Below are 16,198 nucleotides of genomic sequence, written 5' to 3'. Positions count from 1 at the left end.
TTTTCATTTTTAGAACAATTAATTCTTTTTATTTTTTTTATTTTTTTCGCAGTTTTTTGTTTTTATTAAATAAGATATATCGAAAGAAATAAAAATTATTAATTAATTTATTTTTTTTAAAAATTTTTTTTTTTTTTTTTAAATCTTATTATTTAACTATTTAAATTATTTATAGGAAAATTTGATGTTTGATTTAAAAATATTTGAGGTATAATTTTTAAAGGTGGTAAATTAAAAATTGAAATTAAATGTTGATTAAATTGTTCAAATAAATTATCATTATCAAAATTTGTTTTAATTTTTTCGCCAGTTTTACAATTTGTAAGTGTGAATGAATTTAAGGTTAATGTCGCTATTGAATTATTATTATTATTATTATCTGTATTATTTATTAATTTAGTTGCTAATGGCTTTACACAAAAATCTTTATTTGGATCATCTATTACTAATTGTTGAATTTGAGTTTGATGAGTATTATTATTATTATTATTATCATCATCATCATCATCACCATCATTTTTACAAATTAATAAAGGATCAAATGCATAACCAATTACCCAATTCTTTGCAGATTCAATTAAATAAGTATCTGGTTTTCTATGTTCTAAAATATGTGTATAATGATATACTCCAGCAACTATATTTTCTCTTTTAATAACTCTATATAATCCAATACAAGATTCAATAACTTCACTACCATCATCTGTAATTGGTACTGGCCTTAATGATAAATTACATCCAAATGCAACATCCATTACATATAATTTATTTTCAAAATTCAATATATTAATCATATGACCATGGCCAATATTCCAACGACTATGACTCTCTTTAAAAAAAAAAAAATATTTATTAACAAAACTAAAACTAAAAATAAAATAAAATAAAATAAAATAAAATAAAATAAAATAAAATGAAATAAAAAAAAAAAAAGAAAAATACCTTGATTTTCACAAGTTGCTCTAGTTTGGTGAACATTTAAACCGAAATCTAAAAGGAAATAATATAATAAAGTATTTGCTTTATAACATAATCCACCTTGTTTATTAATTAAAACTTGTTTTATTAAAACTTTTCTTGTTAATGCTTCTTGAGTATTACTTATGATATCTAAATTTTCAAATGTAAATACTTTTGAACAAGCTACTAAAACTTCTGAAATATCATCTAATGATTCAATTATTCTTGGTTTCAATTTTATTCTTTCAAAAAATTGTACTTGATAATCTGTAAATGGATTCATTATTATTTTAATACACATATAAGGTAGTAAAATAAAATTAAAATTAAAAATAATTAAAAAATATTTTTTCTAAACAAAAAACAAAACAATTGACTCATCGTTCTTTTTTTTTTTTTTTTACTGGTTCGTAAAAAAAAAGATATCAAAAAAAAAAAAAAAAAGATATCAAAAAAAAAAAAAAAAAAGATATCAAAAAAAAAAAAAAATTAAAAAAAAAAAAAATAAAATAAATAAAAAACAAATTATTAGTGGGAATTCTGATGGTTTAACATTTTTGATACCTTTTTTTTTGTAATTTTTTTTTTTTATTAAATTAAAATTTTTTTATTTATTTATTTTTTACCAAAAAAAGTTAAAATAAAATATTTGCATATAAAATATTTTACTTAAAACTAATGTTTACACAAATAAAAAAAAAAAAAAAAAAAAATTATTACAAAAAAAAAAAAAAAAAAAAAAACATAAATCAATTTACAAATTCCCTTTTTAATATTTTAATTTTATATTAAAATTTAGAAATTTTTTTTTATTTTTTTAATTTTTTTTTTTATTTTTTTATTTTTTTATTTTTTTTTAAATCAAAAAAACCCCACTTTTTTTTTTTTATTATTTTTTTATTTTTTTTTTTAATTCATTATTTTTTATTTTATAATCACTGTATAAACAAAAATTTATATATATATATATAGAATTTAAATAAAGATATGTTCAAACAAACATTTAAAGTAAATATTATACCGACCCAACCATTTGAAGGTCAAAAACCAGGTACATCTGGTTTAAGAAAAAAAGTAACTGAAGTAATGAAGACAAATTACCTTGGTAACTTTGTTCAATCAATTTTCAATGCTTTACCAGAAGATAAATTAAAAGGATCAACTATTGTTGTTGGTGGTGATGGTCGTTACTACAATAATGATGCTATTCAATTAATTTTTCAAATTGCAGCAGCCAATGGAGTTGGAAAGATTTTAGTAGGAAGATATGGTTTACTTTCAACACCAGCAATCTCTGCAATCGTTCGTGCTCGTTCAGCATTGGGTGCAATCATTTTAACAGCATCACATAATCCAGGTGGTCCAAATGGTGATTTTGGTATTAAATATAATATGTCCAATGGTGGTCCAGCTCCAGAATCAATCACCAATGCAATCTATAAACATACCACATCAATCACACAAATTAAGACTACTAGAAATGTAAGTGTCGACAATTTGGGTTTGCTTAAAACTTATGAATGGAATGATGGTGAATTCGTTATAGAGGTTATTGATAGTGCAGATGACTATGTTTCCCTATTGAAAACCATCTTTGACTTTGATGGAATTAGAAAGTTTGTAAAGAATCATCCAAATTTCACATTCAATTTCGATGCAATGAGTGGCGTCACTGGTGCCTATGGCAAAAGAATTTTCACAGATGAGTTAGGTATCCCAGAGAGTTGTCTCATCAATTGTAATCCATCCCAGGACTTCAATGGTGGTCATCCAGATCCAAATTTAACCTATGCACCACTTTTGGTAAAGAAAATGAATAATGGCGAATTTGATATGGGTTGTGCTTCTGATGGTGATGGTGATAGAAATATGATCCTTGGTAAACGTTTCTTCCTTAATCCATCCGATTCCGTTGCAGTTATAGCTTCAAATTACAAAGCAATCCCATATTTCAATAAGGGTGGATTAAAAGGTTTAGCTCGTTCAATGCCAACAAGTGCAGCTTTGGAAAGAGTTGCCACTGATTTAAAGGTTCCATTCTTTGAAGTACCAACAGGTTGGAAATTCTTTGGTAACCTTATGGATGCTGGTACCCTCTCAATTTGTGGTGAGGAATCATTTGGTACTGGTTCTGATCATATTCGTGAAAAAGATGGTATTTGGGCTATCATTTGTTGGTTACAAATTTTAACTCATCATAATCAATCAACCAATGATAAGAACTTTGTTTCCATTGAAGAGATTGTCAAACAACATTGGGCAAAATATGGTAGAAACTATTATTCTCGTTACGATTATGAAGAAATTGACACTGCTCCAGCCGAAGCAATGATGAAACATGTTTCTCAACAAATTGAATCCAAACAATTGATTGGTAAGAAATTCACTGGTATCTCTGATTCTTTGGAATATGAAATTGCATCTTGTGATGATTTTGAATATAAAGATCCAATTGATAGTTCAGTTTCCTCTCATCAAGGTCTTCGTATCATTTTCACTGATGGCTCAAGAATTATCTATCGTTTAAGTGGTACTGGTTCAACTGGTGCCACAGTTCGTGTTTATTTCGATAAATATGAAACTCAACCTACTCAATTAAATAATGATGTTCAAACTCATCTTAAATCTTTAATTCATATTGCACTTGTTGAAATTTCAAAATTAAATCATTATACTGGTAGAAATGAACCCAATGTAATTACATAAATAAATAAAATTTTAATTAACCAATAAATAAATAAATAAAAAGTAATATTTCATGTAAAAAAAAAATTAATTTCATTTATTATTAAAACCTTTTTTTTTTTTTTTTTTTTTTTTTTTTTATTTATTTGATCAATTAATTATTTATTTGTTTTTATTTATTTTAATTTAAAATTTGAATAATAAATAATAATTATTATTATAGTTAATGAATAATTATTATTATTTTTATAAACAATTGATTATTAAAAAGAGAGAATATTTATTGATATATACCATTTAACCATGACTGATATTTATCATAGTAACGAGTTTTAAAGTGATCAATTGAATAAGAAATTAAATTCTCTACTAAAGTTGAACATTCACGTTCATTTACATCTAAAAAGAAACGTGCTTTCAATTGTTCGATTACTTCTTTACCACCAACAAAACAAGACATTTTTGGACCAGACATCATAATTTCAATGAGAGATATGATTTTATCCACTTGTTTTCTAGCCTCAATTAAACCACGGACACATAAAACCTTAAAGTATTGGAATTGACCAGATTGAATACCACCCATAACATCGACCAATTCTTGAGTTAATTTGAAAGGAGCAGATTCAAAGGAAATATTACCAGGACTATTGGATAGGATGAAACCAAAATCGATATGAACAATATGACCTTCCTTATCAATTAAAATATTACCATTATGACGATCTTTAATTTGTAAGATATAGGTAACTATTGAGTAAGCTGCCATTGATTCAATAAAGTTGGATTGAGCTGTACGGAATCTTAATCCACTTGGATCGCCATAGGTTGATTTGAAATAATTTAATAGGGTCGTAAAACCTGGTGTTGATTTCTTTAAATTGTGTAAACTCATTGTATCGGGAATAGTTTCAATGATACCACCACCACTACTTGTTACCAATATCGAGTAAGGTCTTAGATATAAAGGTAGCCTTGTTTCTTTCCAAATCTCGTCAAATTTACTAATTAATTGTACTGCCATTTGTTCTTGTCTACAATCATCACCAGTTTTAACAATCACTGAATATAATCTCCAATTTGGATAATCACCAAATGGTGATATCTTTTTATAACGTTCAATCTTTTCTTGCCATGATTCACCAAATGGTGATGAATTTTGTTTATTTTCATTTAAAATTTTTTCATTTGTTGGTGATGTTGATAATGTTGTTGTTGTTGTTGTTGTTGTTGTTGTTGTATTATTAGTATTTGTTGTTGTTGTTGTTGTAGTAGTAGTAGTATTGGATGGTGATGGCAATTGTTGTTGTTGTGATGGTGGTGATATTGCTGTTGAAGTTGAAATTAAATTATTTAAAACTGTTGATTGAGTTGGTGTAACTGGTAATGATTTACTTATTGAATTTGATCCATCATTAATTAATTTTGAATGTGGAATATTTATTGGTAATGTTGGTGATGTTGCTACAGGACTTGTTGTTGTTGTTTCAGTTGTACAACTATCACTAGAATTACTAATTGTAGAATTTATTGAAGAATTTAAAAAGCTTTTCTTAAATTTCTCAGAGTAATATTTACGTTTGATATCATCTTTCTTTAAAGCACTATTACCTGTTGTATATTGAAGATAAGATGAAACAACTTCAAATATATTACTTGATAATGCTTCATGTTCACTTTCAATCACTTCCAATACTAATAAAAATGGTACTCTTTCCCTTGAATTCAATATCTTTACTTCTTCTGGTGGAATTCTAACAACACAATGATGATTTGAACTTTGCCATAATGGGACATATAATCCTAATGGTAAATTAATATTTAATAAACTAATTTCATGTTTTAATTTTGCCTCTGAAAAATAATAATAATTATTATTAATAATTTTTAATTTTTTTTTTTTTCCTTTCCTATAATTTTTTACATACGTCTTAAATCGATCGGAATTGGTAATAAAATTTTAGAAATGTGAGCTAATTTTTGAATAAAAGAAAGGATATCATTTAAATAATCACATCTATGACTTTTTGAAAGCTCAAATTCGAAATCATGATCAGATAATTTTGATTCAGCAGGTGGAGTTTTGCATTTATCCAAATAAGAGATATCATCATAACCGATATGATTAATTTCACCACCACCACCTGCACCTGCTCCTGCACTATTTATATTGATTGGTGTACTTGAATTACTATTGATACCAACACCAGATGTAGTTTTTGAAAGGTGATTTGGTATTGTTGTTGTTGTTGTTGTTGCTGTTGTTGTGGCAGTTGGTATAAAATCTTCACTGTTAACCTCATCATCATCATCATCTTCAACAACATTATCTTCTTCTTCTTTCTCAATGATTTTATCATCCTCACTAATTAGTGAAGTTGAATCAACTGAGGATGGTGATAAAATTTTATGGTAATTACCACCTATTTTACCACTATTATAACTTATTAATGGTGAAGGTAATGAAGATGTTCTTGGTCTTGTAATTAAAGGTCTAGAACAAGTAATTACAGACATTTCACAAAATTCTCTTAATCTAGTTGCCAATTCTTTTTTCTCTTCAACTTTTTTATAAATAATTCTATTTCTTTTTAAAATTTGTGTAATATTTTCAATTGGATCATTTGGTTGTGATATATATGGTTGACCAATTCCATCCAATGTTGATAATGATCCATTAATATGTCCATAATTAATATTATTATTATTATTAATATTATTATTATTAATATTATTATTATTAATATTATTATTATTATTATTATTATTATTATTATTATTATTATTATTGTTATTATTATTATTATTTTCCATATCATCCTTTATTGGTGATGTCTTTGTTTCTTCGCATAATGTTGAATTTAATGTTTCTATATTACTATCACTCTTATTCTGACTATTTATATCGATTTTTATATTATCATTTTCACCACTAATATTATTATTATTATTACTATTTCCATATTGGTTGTTTTCATCATTTATACTATTATCGCTATTTTCATTTGGCAAAATTTCATTATTATTATTATCATCATTATTACTATTATTATTATTAATATTATTATTATTATTGTTATTGCTATTTATATCTTTCTTAGGATCATTTTCAATATGATGATCATTTTCATAATGATGGTCATTTTTTTTTATTATTTCAAAACCACCATCATCATCAGACAGATCGAAATCATCATCATCATATTGGCTTTGATTATATATTTTATCTAAATCTATAGGAACTATTTGATCATTACTATACATTGGTACATCTTTTGGTGATGTTGAAGGTGAATGCAAATATACACTACCTTCAATACTGAATAAATTTTTCTCTCCATCCTCTTCAAATGCTTGAAAAATCCAATATGCTTTTATTGCAAACCTAAATGAACTTGCACATCTATCCAAGATAAATCTTGCTAATGATGAAAATGATGCTTTTTGATCATGTGGTTGATTAATTAATAATATACTAAATAATAATAATTATAATAAATAATTAGTTAATTAAATTAAGTAATAAAAAAAAAAAGTGTTGGCAAAAATTTTTTTTATTCTTTTTTTTTTTTTTTTTTTTTTTTTTTTTTTTTTTTTTTTTTTTTTTTTTTGTTTTGAAAAATATATATATTAATATAAATAATTTTTGAAATATTATTAAACTTACCAAAGTTGGGTTATATAGAAATCAATATCTTTATCTTCTAAATTATACATTTTATTACATAAAAAATCAACTATACCTGGGTTATCCCTATATTTAAAAAGATGGCAAATCACCATCCAAGAATCAAATTTACCAGAATATAATTTAACGATTGAATCCATGTGTTCTTTTTCTTTATGTTTTTTACTTTTTTTTATTTTATTATTATTATTATTACTACTACTACTGCTACTATCACTACCGCCACTACTAGTAATAGTATTGTTTTTATTATTATTTACATTGGTCAAAATATTATTATTATTATTATTCACTCTAGGTGAGCGATCAATTTCTTTTAAATTATTATTATTGTTATTATTATCTACTTCATCTTCATTTGATGTAGAGGTAATAATTATTGTATCACTTATTTTATTCATTATAATTGTATGCAATTATAAATAATATTACTGAAAAAAGGGTTTTTTTTTTTTAAATATTTTTTTATTTTTTTATATTTATATTTTTATTTTTTTTTTATTTTTATTTTTTTATTTTTTTATTTTTTTTTGGTGTTTATTTTTTTTTTTTATTTTTTTATTTTTTTTTTTATAGAAAAGGAAACCCAGTAAATATAAATATAAATAAAACAAAGTTGTAAGGTTAAATTGTTATTAATAGTTATAAATGTGCGCAAAAAAAAAAAAAAAAAAAAATTTAAAAAAAAAAATAATTCAAAAAAATATTAATTAAAACGTTTTAATCACGCGATGCGATGGTTACCAAAAATTTTCATAAAAAAATGAAAAAAATAAAAAAAAAATTGAAAATTAAAAAAAAAAGGAAAAAAAAATCAAAATGTGATCAAAGCGAAACATGGCAACAAACAAATTGGAAGGTGAGATTAATTTTAAAAATAGTTTTGTTTTATTTACCAGAGTATAATTTCAATCAAAATGTCAATCAATTTAAAAAAAAAAAAACAGAATACTTCATTTAAAAAAAATAAAAATAAAAATAAAATGAATAAAACAATAAAATAAATAAAAAAAAAATAAAAAAAATAAAATTTTTGAGAAGTTCAGTTATTTTTTTTTTTTTTTAATTTCATTTAAACACTTTTCACAAAAATATCTTATTTTAAAAAATAAAATAAAATAAAATAAAAATAAAAAAAGATATTTTTTCTTTTTTTTTAAATTTCTTAATTTTTTCTAACTTTTTTTTTTTTTATCAGTTTTTCTTTCTTTTTTTTTTTTTTTTTTTTTTTTTTTATCAAAAGATTATAATTATTAAATAATGGAAATTAATAATGAATATAATAAAAATAATGAAATATTATTTTGGAAAGTTTATCGTAATGTTTATTTAAATAATCAAATTTTTGAAAATTTAAGTAGTATGAACATAGAATGTAGTAATATTATATACCTTAACCTAGAAAGTAGAATGAAATTTAAATTTATAATATCATTAGAATGGATGGTTCAAAAAAATTTATTTGAATTAATAAGATATAAAATTAATAAAAATGAATTCATACAGATATCACCAAAAGGAGTGAGAGAATTAATTAAGGCATCCTCATTCACAAGAATTACAACCACACCAGAAGGCAAAAAAATGCAAACAAAGGTTGATAATGAGATTGCAATTGAACTATTTAAATTATTATTGGAGAAAAGAAGTGAACATGTGTTATCAACCAATCCAATTAACAATGCATTACTATATAAAAGATACAGAATCATAGAGATCTTGGTAAATGAACCATATCGTGCAAGTGTTGATGGTGAAAATTTCTTACAGTTTATTAGGAGATCAATACCTATTCCAATTCTAATGAAACTACATGAAAATTATTTGAAATTAGGTAATAAAATGACTTTTAGTAAAATGGATATATTTTATTTATATGGTAATTCCAGTTGTGAAGTTCTTTATTATCTTTTGGATACTTTAAAAATAGATGCAAATAAAATTGAAATATTTCAAGCTTCATCACCAAAACTCTTCTTTTTATCTTGCTATCCAATAAAAGTGTTAACCAAAATGATAGATATTGGTTATTTTAATAATTCAATTTTAAAAGAAATTGAAAATGAAAATTCAATTCAATATTTTTCAATGATAATGGATTCATTTATTAAATCGAAACATTCAAAGAATATAACTACTGATATAATTGAACTATTATTTAAGTTATTTTTTAAAATTAATTTAATAAAAAATACAAAAACTCAAAATGATATTGATTTAATAACAAATGAAATTTTATTAATTAAAAGTCAAAATAATAATAATAATCAACAATTATTTAAATTTTTAGTTGAAACTACAAATTCAAGAAAATTATATAGATTATACTATTATAATTATTTTGAATTAGTTGAAGAAAATGAAATATTAAAATTAAATAATTTCAACAAACTAAATACAAATAATATTTTAAATATAATAAAAGGTTTTATTATTAAGGGTTGTAAAGATAGTGGTGCTGATGGTGGTGATGGTGATGGTGATGGTGGTGGTGACCAACTTGATATTAATAATTTTATTAAATTTTTAGAATTATTTTCAAATGAATATAAAAGAAAAAAATGGCAATTAGATAAAGTAGCATTGAATTTTATTAGGAATACAATATTTAAATATGTAAACAATAATGAACAGTATGAAAAAATTAAAAAATCAATAAATATTAAAATGTTGGATATAATTCAATTACCACTTGAATGGAATTCAAAATTAATACAATTAATAAATGAAAATGAGATACTAACAATTGATTCAAAAGAAGATGTTGATAGGTTATTTAAATCTACAGGATCGGTGGTTGGTTTAAAATCAATTTACTATCAAAAAAGAAAGCTTGAAATGGTAACATTTGAATCTTATCAATTATTTCAATATACAATTAATAAAATGGAATCAACTCTCAGTAAAAAACATATTGGCATATATAAAACACCTATAAATTTAAAACCAATTAAATGGTCACAAATTTTAAATAACCCATTATCAGATGCATTAACTCAATGTAATTTGGTAAATGATATAATTGACCCACAATTTCAAAATAAAACAATCAATATAATCAACTTAATTAAATCATTAACACTTGATATCAAACCTCAAGAATTAAATTCAAATCTTCAAGTTTATTTTAATTTTAATTTTAAATTAATAAAAAATTTTATTAATCAAATTAATAATAATAATAATAATAATAATAATAATAATAATAATAATAATAATAATAATAATAATAATAATAATAATAATAATTCATTTGAAATTTTATCAAAAATCAAAATTGATTTATCAAAACAAAAAAAAAATAAAATTGTTGAAGAATTATATGAATCGATAATTGGATTGGATTTAAAGTATTGCTTGGTTTTATTAAATAGTATTGATTTATTTGATGATATTAATGGAAAAAGAGGTTACATAAATTCCTTTTTAGAATATTGGGATTCAATTTCTAAATATCAAATTAAATCTCCAATTTCAAATTTTATTTATTTAGATTATAATACTGTGCCATATTTAGACACCAATATTGATAATTTCATTCAATTTTTTAAATTTTGGATAAATAAAACAAGTTCCACCTTACAGGCAATTAATAATAGTAACGATTTAACCTCAAACATTTCCAAAATAAAAGTTACTGTGTTTTTTCAAACAATAATTACTCATCTATATAATAGACTAATTCAAATCAGAGGTATTAAATTTTTACATTTATTGGAAATTAGAAAACTAATCAATGACATTAATAAACATATAAATAGCAATGATAATAATATTGATAATAATGATAATAATAATAATAATAATAATAATAATAATAATAATAATAATAATAATAATAATAATAATAATAATAATAATAATAATAATAATAATAATAATAATAATAATAATAATAATAATAATAATAATAATAATAATAATAATAATAATAATAATAATAATAATAATAATAATAATAATAATAATAATAATAATAATAATAATGATAATTGTTGTATTAGTAATTTTATAGTTATAAATCATAATTCTTACCATGTATTTTATTATATATTATTAAAGTACCCAAGTATTATAAAATACTTTTTTTTAATATATGATATTTTAAAACCTCTAGAAGACGACAATTATGTCTATAATTATGATTATGATAAATTTGTACTTAAAGAACCAGATAATTCAAAAGATAGAGTTAGAAGGTTATTAGATGAAAATATATTTACATTTGATTATATTTTTGGTACAACTAAATGCAAATTTGATCAAAAATGTTTTTATCCTACTAATGGTGCACCATTTGAAACTATTCTTAAACATTTTTTACAATTTAACCATAATATTAAACTTGGTAAAGTAAATATTTCAAAAAGTGTTTTTCATTTAAGTCAATTAATTTATTTTTTAAATATCAGAAGGTTTGATTTATTCTTAAAAGAGGTTAAATATATTCAATCTCTTAATAAAAAAATTGAAATCAATGATTTAATAATTGGTAAAATCATTAAATATATTACAAATGTTAGTCAAAAAATTGATTTCCAATTATTACAAAAATCAATTGACGAATTATCACCTTTAATTGGTGGAGTGAAAAAATGCTATGAAATATTTTTAAAAAGTGCAATTTCCTATCAAACAACTGAAATTATTTCATATATTATCAATCAATATAAAATTGATTCACTCGAATCTATATATTCAATCAATAGTTCCAATTATAATTTATATGAATATTTTTGTAAAAATCATCCCAATTGTAAAATTTCATCCATTGGTCATTTCAATATATCATTAATGCCATTCCTAAAACTTTGGATCCAATATTTACCATTAAATTTGGATTTTTTAGAAATCTCACATGATTCAGTGGATAAATTTATAATAACTAAAAGATTTAAAATGTTAGAGATTTTAAATGAAAATGGTTTTATTAAGAAAGATGATAATGGTGAATATATTTTAACAACAAAAATTCAAGATTATCAAAAAAATGTAAATTAAATTTATTAAAAGAATTTTTAGTTTTTAAAAATAAAAATAAAAAAAAAAAAAAAAGATTTATTAATGTTTTATCGTCTATTGTATTGAGAACGTTGGTTAAAATTATTGGAGTTATTGTTATTCTTGTAGTGGTTACTATTATTAGCATTATAACTATTATTGAAGTTATTGTTGTAATTAAAGTTATTATTATTACTATTATTATTATTATTATTAAAATCATTAAAAGGTAAAGCTCTATTGAAATTACTATTATCATTATTATTATTATTATTGTTAAAGTTATTGTTGAAGTTATTATTGCTACTGTTATTATTACTATTGTTATTATTGCTACTGTTATTATTACTATTGTTATTATTATAATAGTTATTGTTGTTATAATTATTATTATTATTGCCATTCCTATAATTATTATTATTATTATTGTTATTATTACTACTATTATTATAATTACTATTATTGTTATTATTACTATTGTTATTATTATAATAGCTATTATTATTATTATTACTATTGTTATAATTACTATTATTTTTATAATTATTATTATAGTTATTATTGCTGTAGCCATTGTTGCTATTGCTATTGTTGAAGTTACTGTTTCCACTATTATTAGTATTATTACTATTATTATTGAAACTATTATTTCTGTAGTTAATGCTGTTTCTATCATTGCTTGAGCCACTATTATTATTACTGAATTTATTTTCATTATTGATACTTTTTTCATTTTCATTATTGATTTCACTATTATCTGTATTATTTGGATTAAATAACCTTCCACCCTCGACAGATTGTGCAGGAATAAATTTATTTTGAGAATCACTTCTACTGCTATCTCTATTACTATTAAAAGCTACACCACCGCCTCTACTATTTCTACGATAACCCACACCGCCACCACCTCTGCCTCTACCTCTATTTGAACCACCACCACCGCCTCCTCTTTCTCTTTTGAAATGAGGATTATTCATTGCAACATCTATTAATTCAGGTGGCACAAATTGACTTGCAGATTCTAAATTTTTAATTAAATCAACAGAGAAATGAATATCCTTTGGAGTTATTAAAGTATAAGCAACACCAGTATTACCTGCTCTTCCAGTTCTACCAATACGATGAGTATGTGATTCAATGTCTCTTGATGTATCATAATTTACTACATTCTTAATCAATGGAATATCTAAACCTCTAGCTGCAACATCAGTGGCAATTAAAATGTTAATCTTTCCCTCTTTAAAAGTTTGAATAGTTTGTGATCTTTCAATTTGATTCTTGTCACCATGTAATGTACATGTTTGAAAGCCAAATTTTGTTAAATTGCTTGACAATTGTTCCACGGCAACTTTGGTACTAACAAAGATTAATACACTACCTTGGCTCAATAGTAGTGCTAGTTGATTGGTTAGCCAATTCCATTTGTCAGAATCTGATTTTAAAACTTGAACGATTTGGGTGATATCAGAATTGGCACTACCAATCATACCAATTGAAATCTTTATTGGATCTGATAGAATAGTACGTGCAAATTCTTCAACATTTGGTTTGAAAGTAGCAGAAAATAATAATGTTTGTCTATCTGGTCTAACATGATTAACAATTGATAACACTTGTGGTCCAAATCCGAAATCAAACATTTTATCAGCTTCATCCAATACTAAATAACTAACACGATTTAATTTGGTTGCTTTTAATTTTATCATATCTATTAATCTACCAGGTGTTGCTACAATAATTTCACATCCTGCTTTTAATTCTTTACATTGTTGTTGTTTTGATACACCACCATATAATACTGTTGTTCTATTTAATATTATTATAAAAAAATAAAAAAAAAGGAAAATATTAATATCAAAAATATTTAATTTATTAAATAATTTTTTTTTCATTTTTTTTTTTTTTTTAAAATTACTTACTTTAATTTAAAATATTTTGAATATTTTAAAGTTTCTAAATAAATTTGATGAGCCAATTCTCTAGTTGGTGCCAAGAATAAAGCGATTGGACCATCACCTTTTTCAAGATAGGGTTGATCCATAATGTGTGAAATGGAAGGCCAAATGAAAGTAGCGGTTTTACCAGAACCGGTTTTAGCAATTGCAATTAAATCACGACCTGACAATGCGATGGGGATGGCTTGTTTTTGAATTGGTGTTGGTGTTTCAATTGATTGTTTTGCTATAGCTTGTAATAAAATATCATCGAAACCATAATGACCAAATGAAGTGACAGGATTAATTAAATCAGTACCTGTCATTCTAATATCTAAATTCTTTCTAATTTCAAATACTTGTTCTTCTGTTAAATTGGCAATATCTGGATGTTCTTCATAAAAGATTTTATTAAACTCAATGTATTCCTCTTTTGAATGGTCAATTGGTGGTAATGGTTCAATAATTCTTTTACCTTTACTTTGACCATTCTTTAATGATTCTTCATCATCAAAATATCCATCATCACTAAAAAAAAAAATTATTAAAAAAAAAAAAAAAAAATGAATTAATAAAATAATTAAATATATTTTTATCTATATATAATTGTGGTGTCACTTACTCGTCTAAACTTGAATAATCTACATCATCATCTTGTTGTTGTTTTGATGATTTGTTAGCCAATTGCTTTTGTCTTAATTTATAGAATATTTCTTCATCATCTTCATTATCAATATCATCTCTTTTAGACTTTATAAATTTATTTTATTTTATTTTATTTTATTTTATTTTATTTTATTTTATTTTATTTTATTTATTTTTTTGTATCAATATGATTACAAAAAAAAATAATAATAATAATAATAAAAATTATAATTATTATTATTATTTATTATAAAAATTATTATTATAATTATTTATAAATATTTTTTTTTTTTAAAAAAAAAAAAAGAGATTAATTATAGAAAAAGGGGTGAAAATTAGTAGTGGACAAAATGAAAGTTTTGTATCCCAGCGAGATGGTGGTGAAGAAAATACAATACTTTTAGTGATTGCTGTTGCTGTTGCCCTTTTTCAATGGATTTACTGTTATCAATTGCCGCTTGTGCATTGACATTTTCCATGAATGCATCTAATGGATCGATTTCATCGTCTTCATCTTCATTTTGATTTTTACTATCAGATTCTTGATTATTATTATTATTGTTGTTATTGTTGTTGCTACTAGCATTTTCAAAGTTTGGTGGAGATTTATTTAATGTGGTCATTGATGATTTAGGTGGAACATTTGAAAAGAAATAATCATCGTCATCATCCTCTCCATTAAATCTTGATTTTTTAACTGGGAAACCACTTTTATTATTATTATTATTTATATTATTATTATTTTTAATATTTAAATTAATTCCAGTTCCAATATTATTTTTATTATTATTATTATTATTATTATTATTATTATTATTATTATTATTATTATTATTATTACTATTATTGTTGTTATTGATATTACTACTAAATGATATAAAAGGTTTCATTGGTTTTTCTTGAGGTTCATCATCACCCTCAGCTCCAAATGCACTAACTCTTTTTGACATGCTATATATATTTTTATATACTTTTTTTATTTGATTCTATTTGATATTAAATAATTTTATGTGCATTTATACAACCCTACGAAATTTTAAAAATTAAAAAAATAAAAAAAAAAAACAAAAAATAATTTATTTTTTCATTTTTTTATTTTTTTTTTTATTTTTTTTATTTTTTTTATTTTATTTTCAAAAATGAAACTGGATCGAAATATTATTATTAATTATTTATAACCCCAAAACTATTATTTGAGTTGAGTATTTGATCATAATTTTTTTTTATTATTTTTTTTTTTTATCGTTTTTTTTTTTTTTGTTAGGAAAGGAATAAAAAAAAAAAA

At 22.5% G+C, this 16,198-nt stretch overlaps 5 protein-coding genes across 5 annotated transcripts; 2 read left to right on the top strand and 3 right to left on the bottom strand.

Annotated features, from left to right (window-relative positions):
* Positions 1-152: 152 nt before the first annotated feature.
* DDB_G0288503 (arylamine N-acetyltransferase family protein) lies at positions 153-1,243 on the bottom strand (the record flags this gene model as incomplete). Its single annotated transcript, XM_631612.1, has 2 exons — positions 153-829; positions 943-1,243. 2 exons carry the CDS (start codon positions 1,241-1,243, stop codon positions 153-155), a joined length of 978 nt encoding a protein of 325 aa, XP_636704.1.
* A 704-nt stretch (positions 1,244-1,947) lies between these two features.
* Positions 1,948-3,666, top strand: pgmA (phosphoglucomutase A; the record flags this gene model as incomplete). Its single annotated transcript, XM_631611.1, has 1 exon — positions 1,948-3,666. The coding sequence occupies one exon, from the start codon at positions 1,948-1,950 to the stop codon at positions 3,664-3,666; it is 1,719 nt and encodes a 572-aa protein (XP_636703.1).
* A 259-nt stretch (positions 3,667-3,925) lies between these two features.
* Positions 3,926-7,734, bottom strand: pikD (phosphatidylinositol 4-kinase; the record flags this gene model as incomplete). The annotated part of the gene is made up of 3 exons (XM_631610.2): positions 3,926-5,499; positions 5,574-7,120; positions 7,313-7,734. 3 exons carry the CDS (start codon positions 7,732-7,734, stop codon positions 3,926-3,928), a joined length of 3,543 nt encoding a protein of 1,180 aa, XP_636702.2.
* An 859-nt stretch (positions 7,735-8,593) lies between these two features.
* Positions 8,594-12,334, top strand: DDB_G0288497 (hypothetical protein; the record flags this gene model as incomplete). Its single annotated transcript, XM_631609.1, has 1 exon — positions 8,594-12,334. One exon carries the CDS (start codon positions 8,594-8,596, stop codon positions 12,332-12,334), a length of 3,741 nt encoding a protein of 1,246 aa, XP_636701.1.
* A 68-nt stretch (positions 12,335-12,402) lies between these two features.
* ddx42 (DEAD/DEAH box helicase) lies at positions 12,403-15,863 on the bottom strand (the record flags this gene model as incomplete). Its single annotated transcript, XM_631608.1, has 4 exons — positions 12,403-14,140; positions 14,254-14,796; positions 14,891-15,018; positions 15,312-15,863. The coding sequence occupies 4 exons, from the start codon at positions 15,861-15,863 to the stop codon at positions 12,403-12,405; spliced, it is 2,961 nt and encodes a 986-aa protein (XP_636700.1).
* Positions 15,864-16,198: the final 335 nt, after the last annotated feature.

This window comes from Dictyostelium discoideum (assembly GCF_000004695.1).
Source record: "Dictyostelium discoideum AX4 chromosome 5 chromosome, whole genome shotgun sequence".
In the NCBI taxonomy this organism is placed as follows: Eukaryota; Evosea; class Eumycetozoa; order Dictyosteliales; family Dictyosteliaceae; genus Dictyostelium; species Dictyostelium discoideum.
Note: the sequence above shows the minus strand (reverse complement) of the source record. Positions and strands in the feature narration are given on the sequence as shown.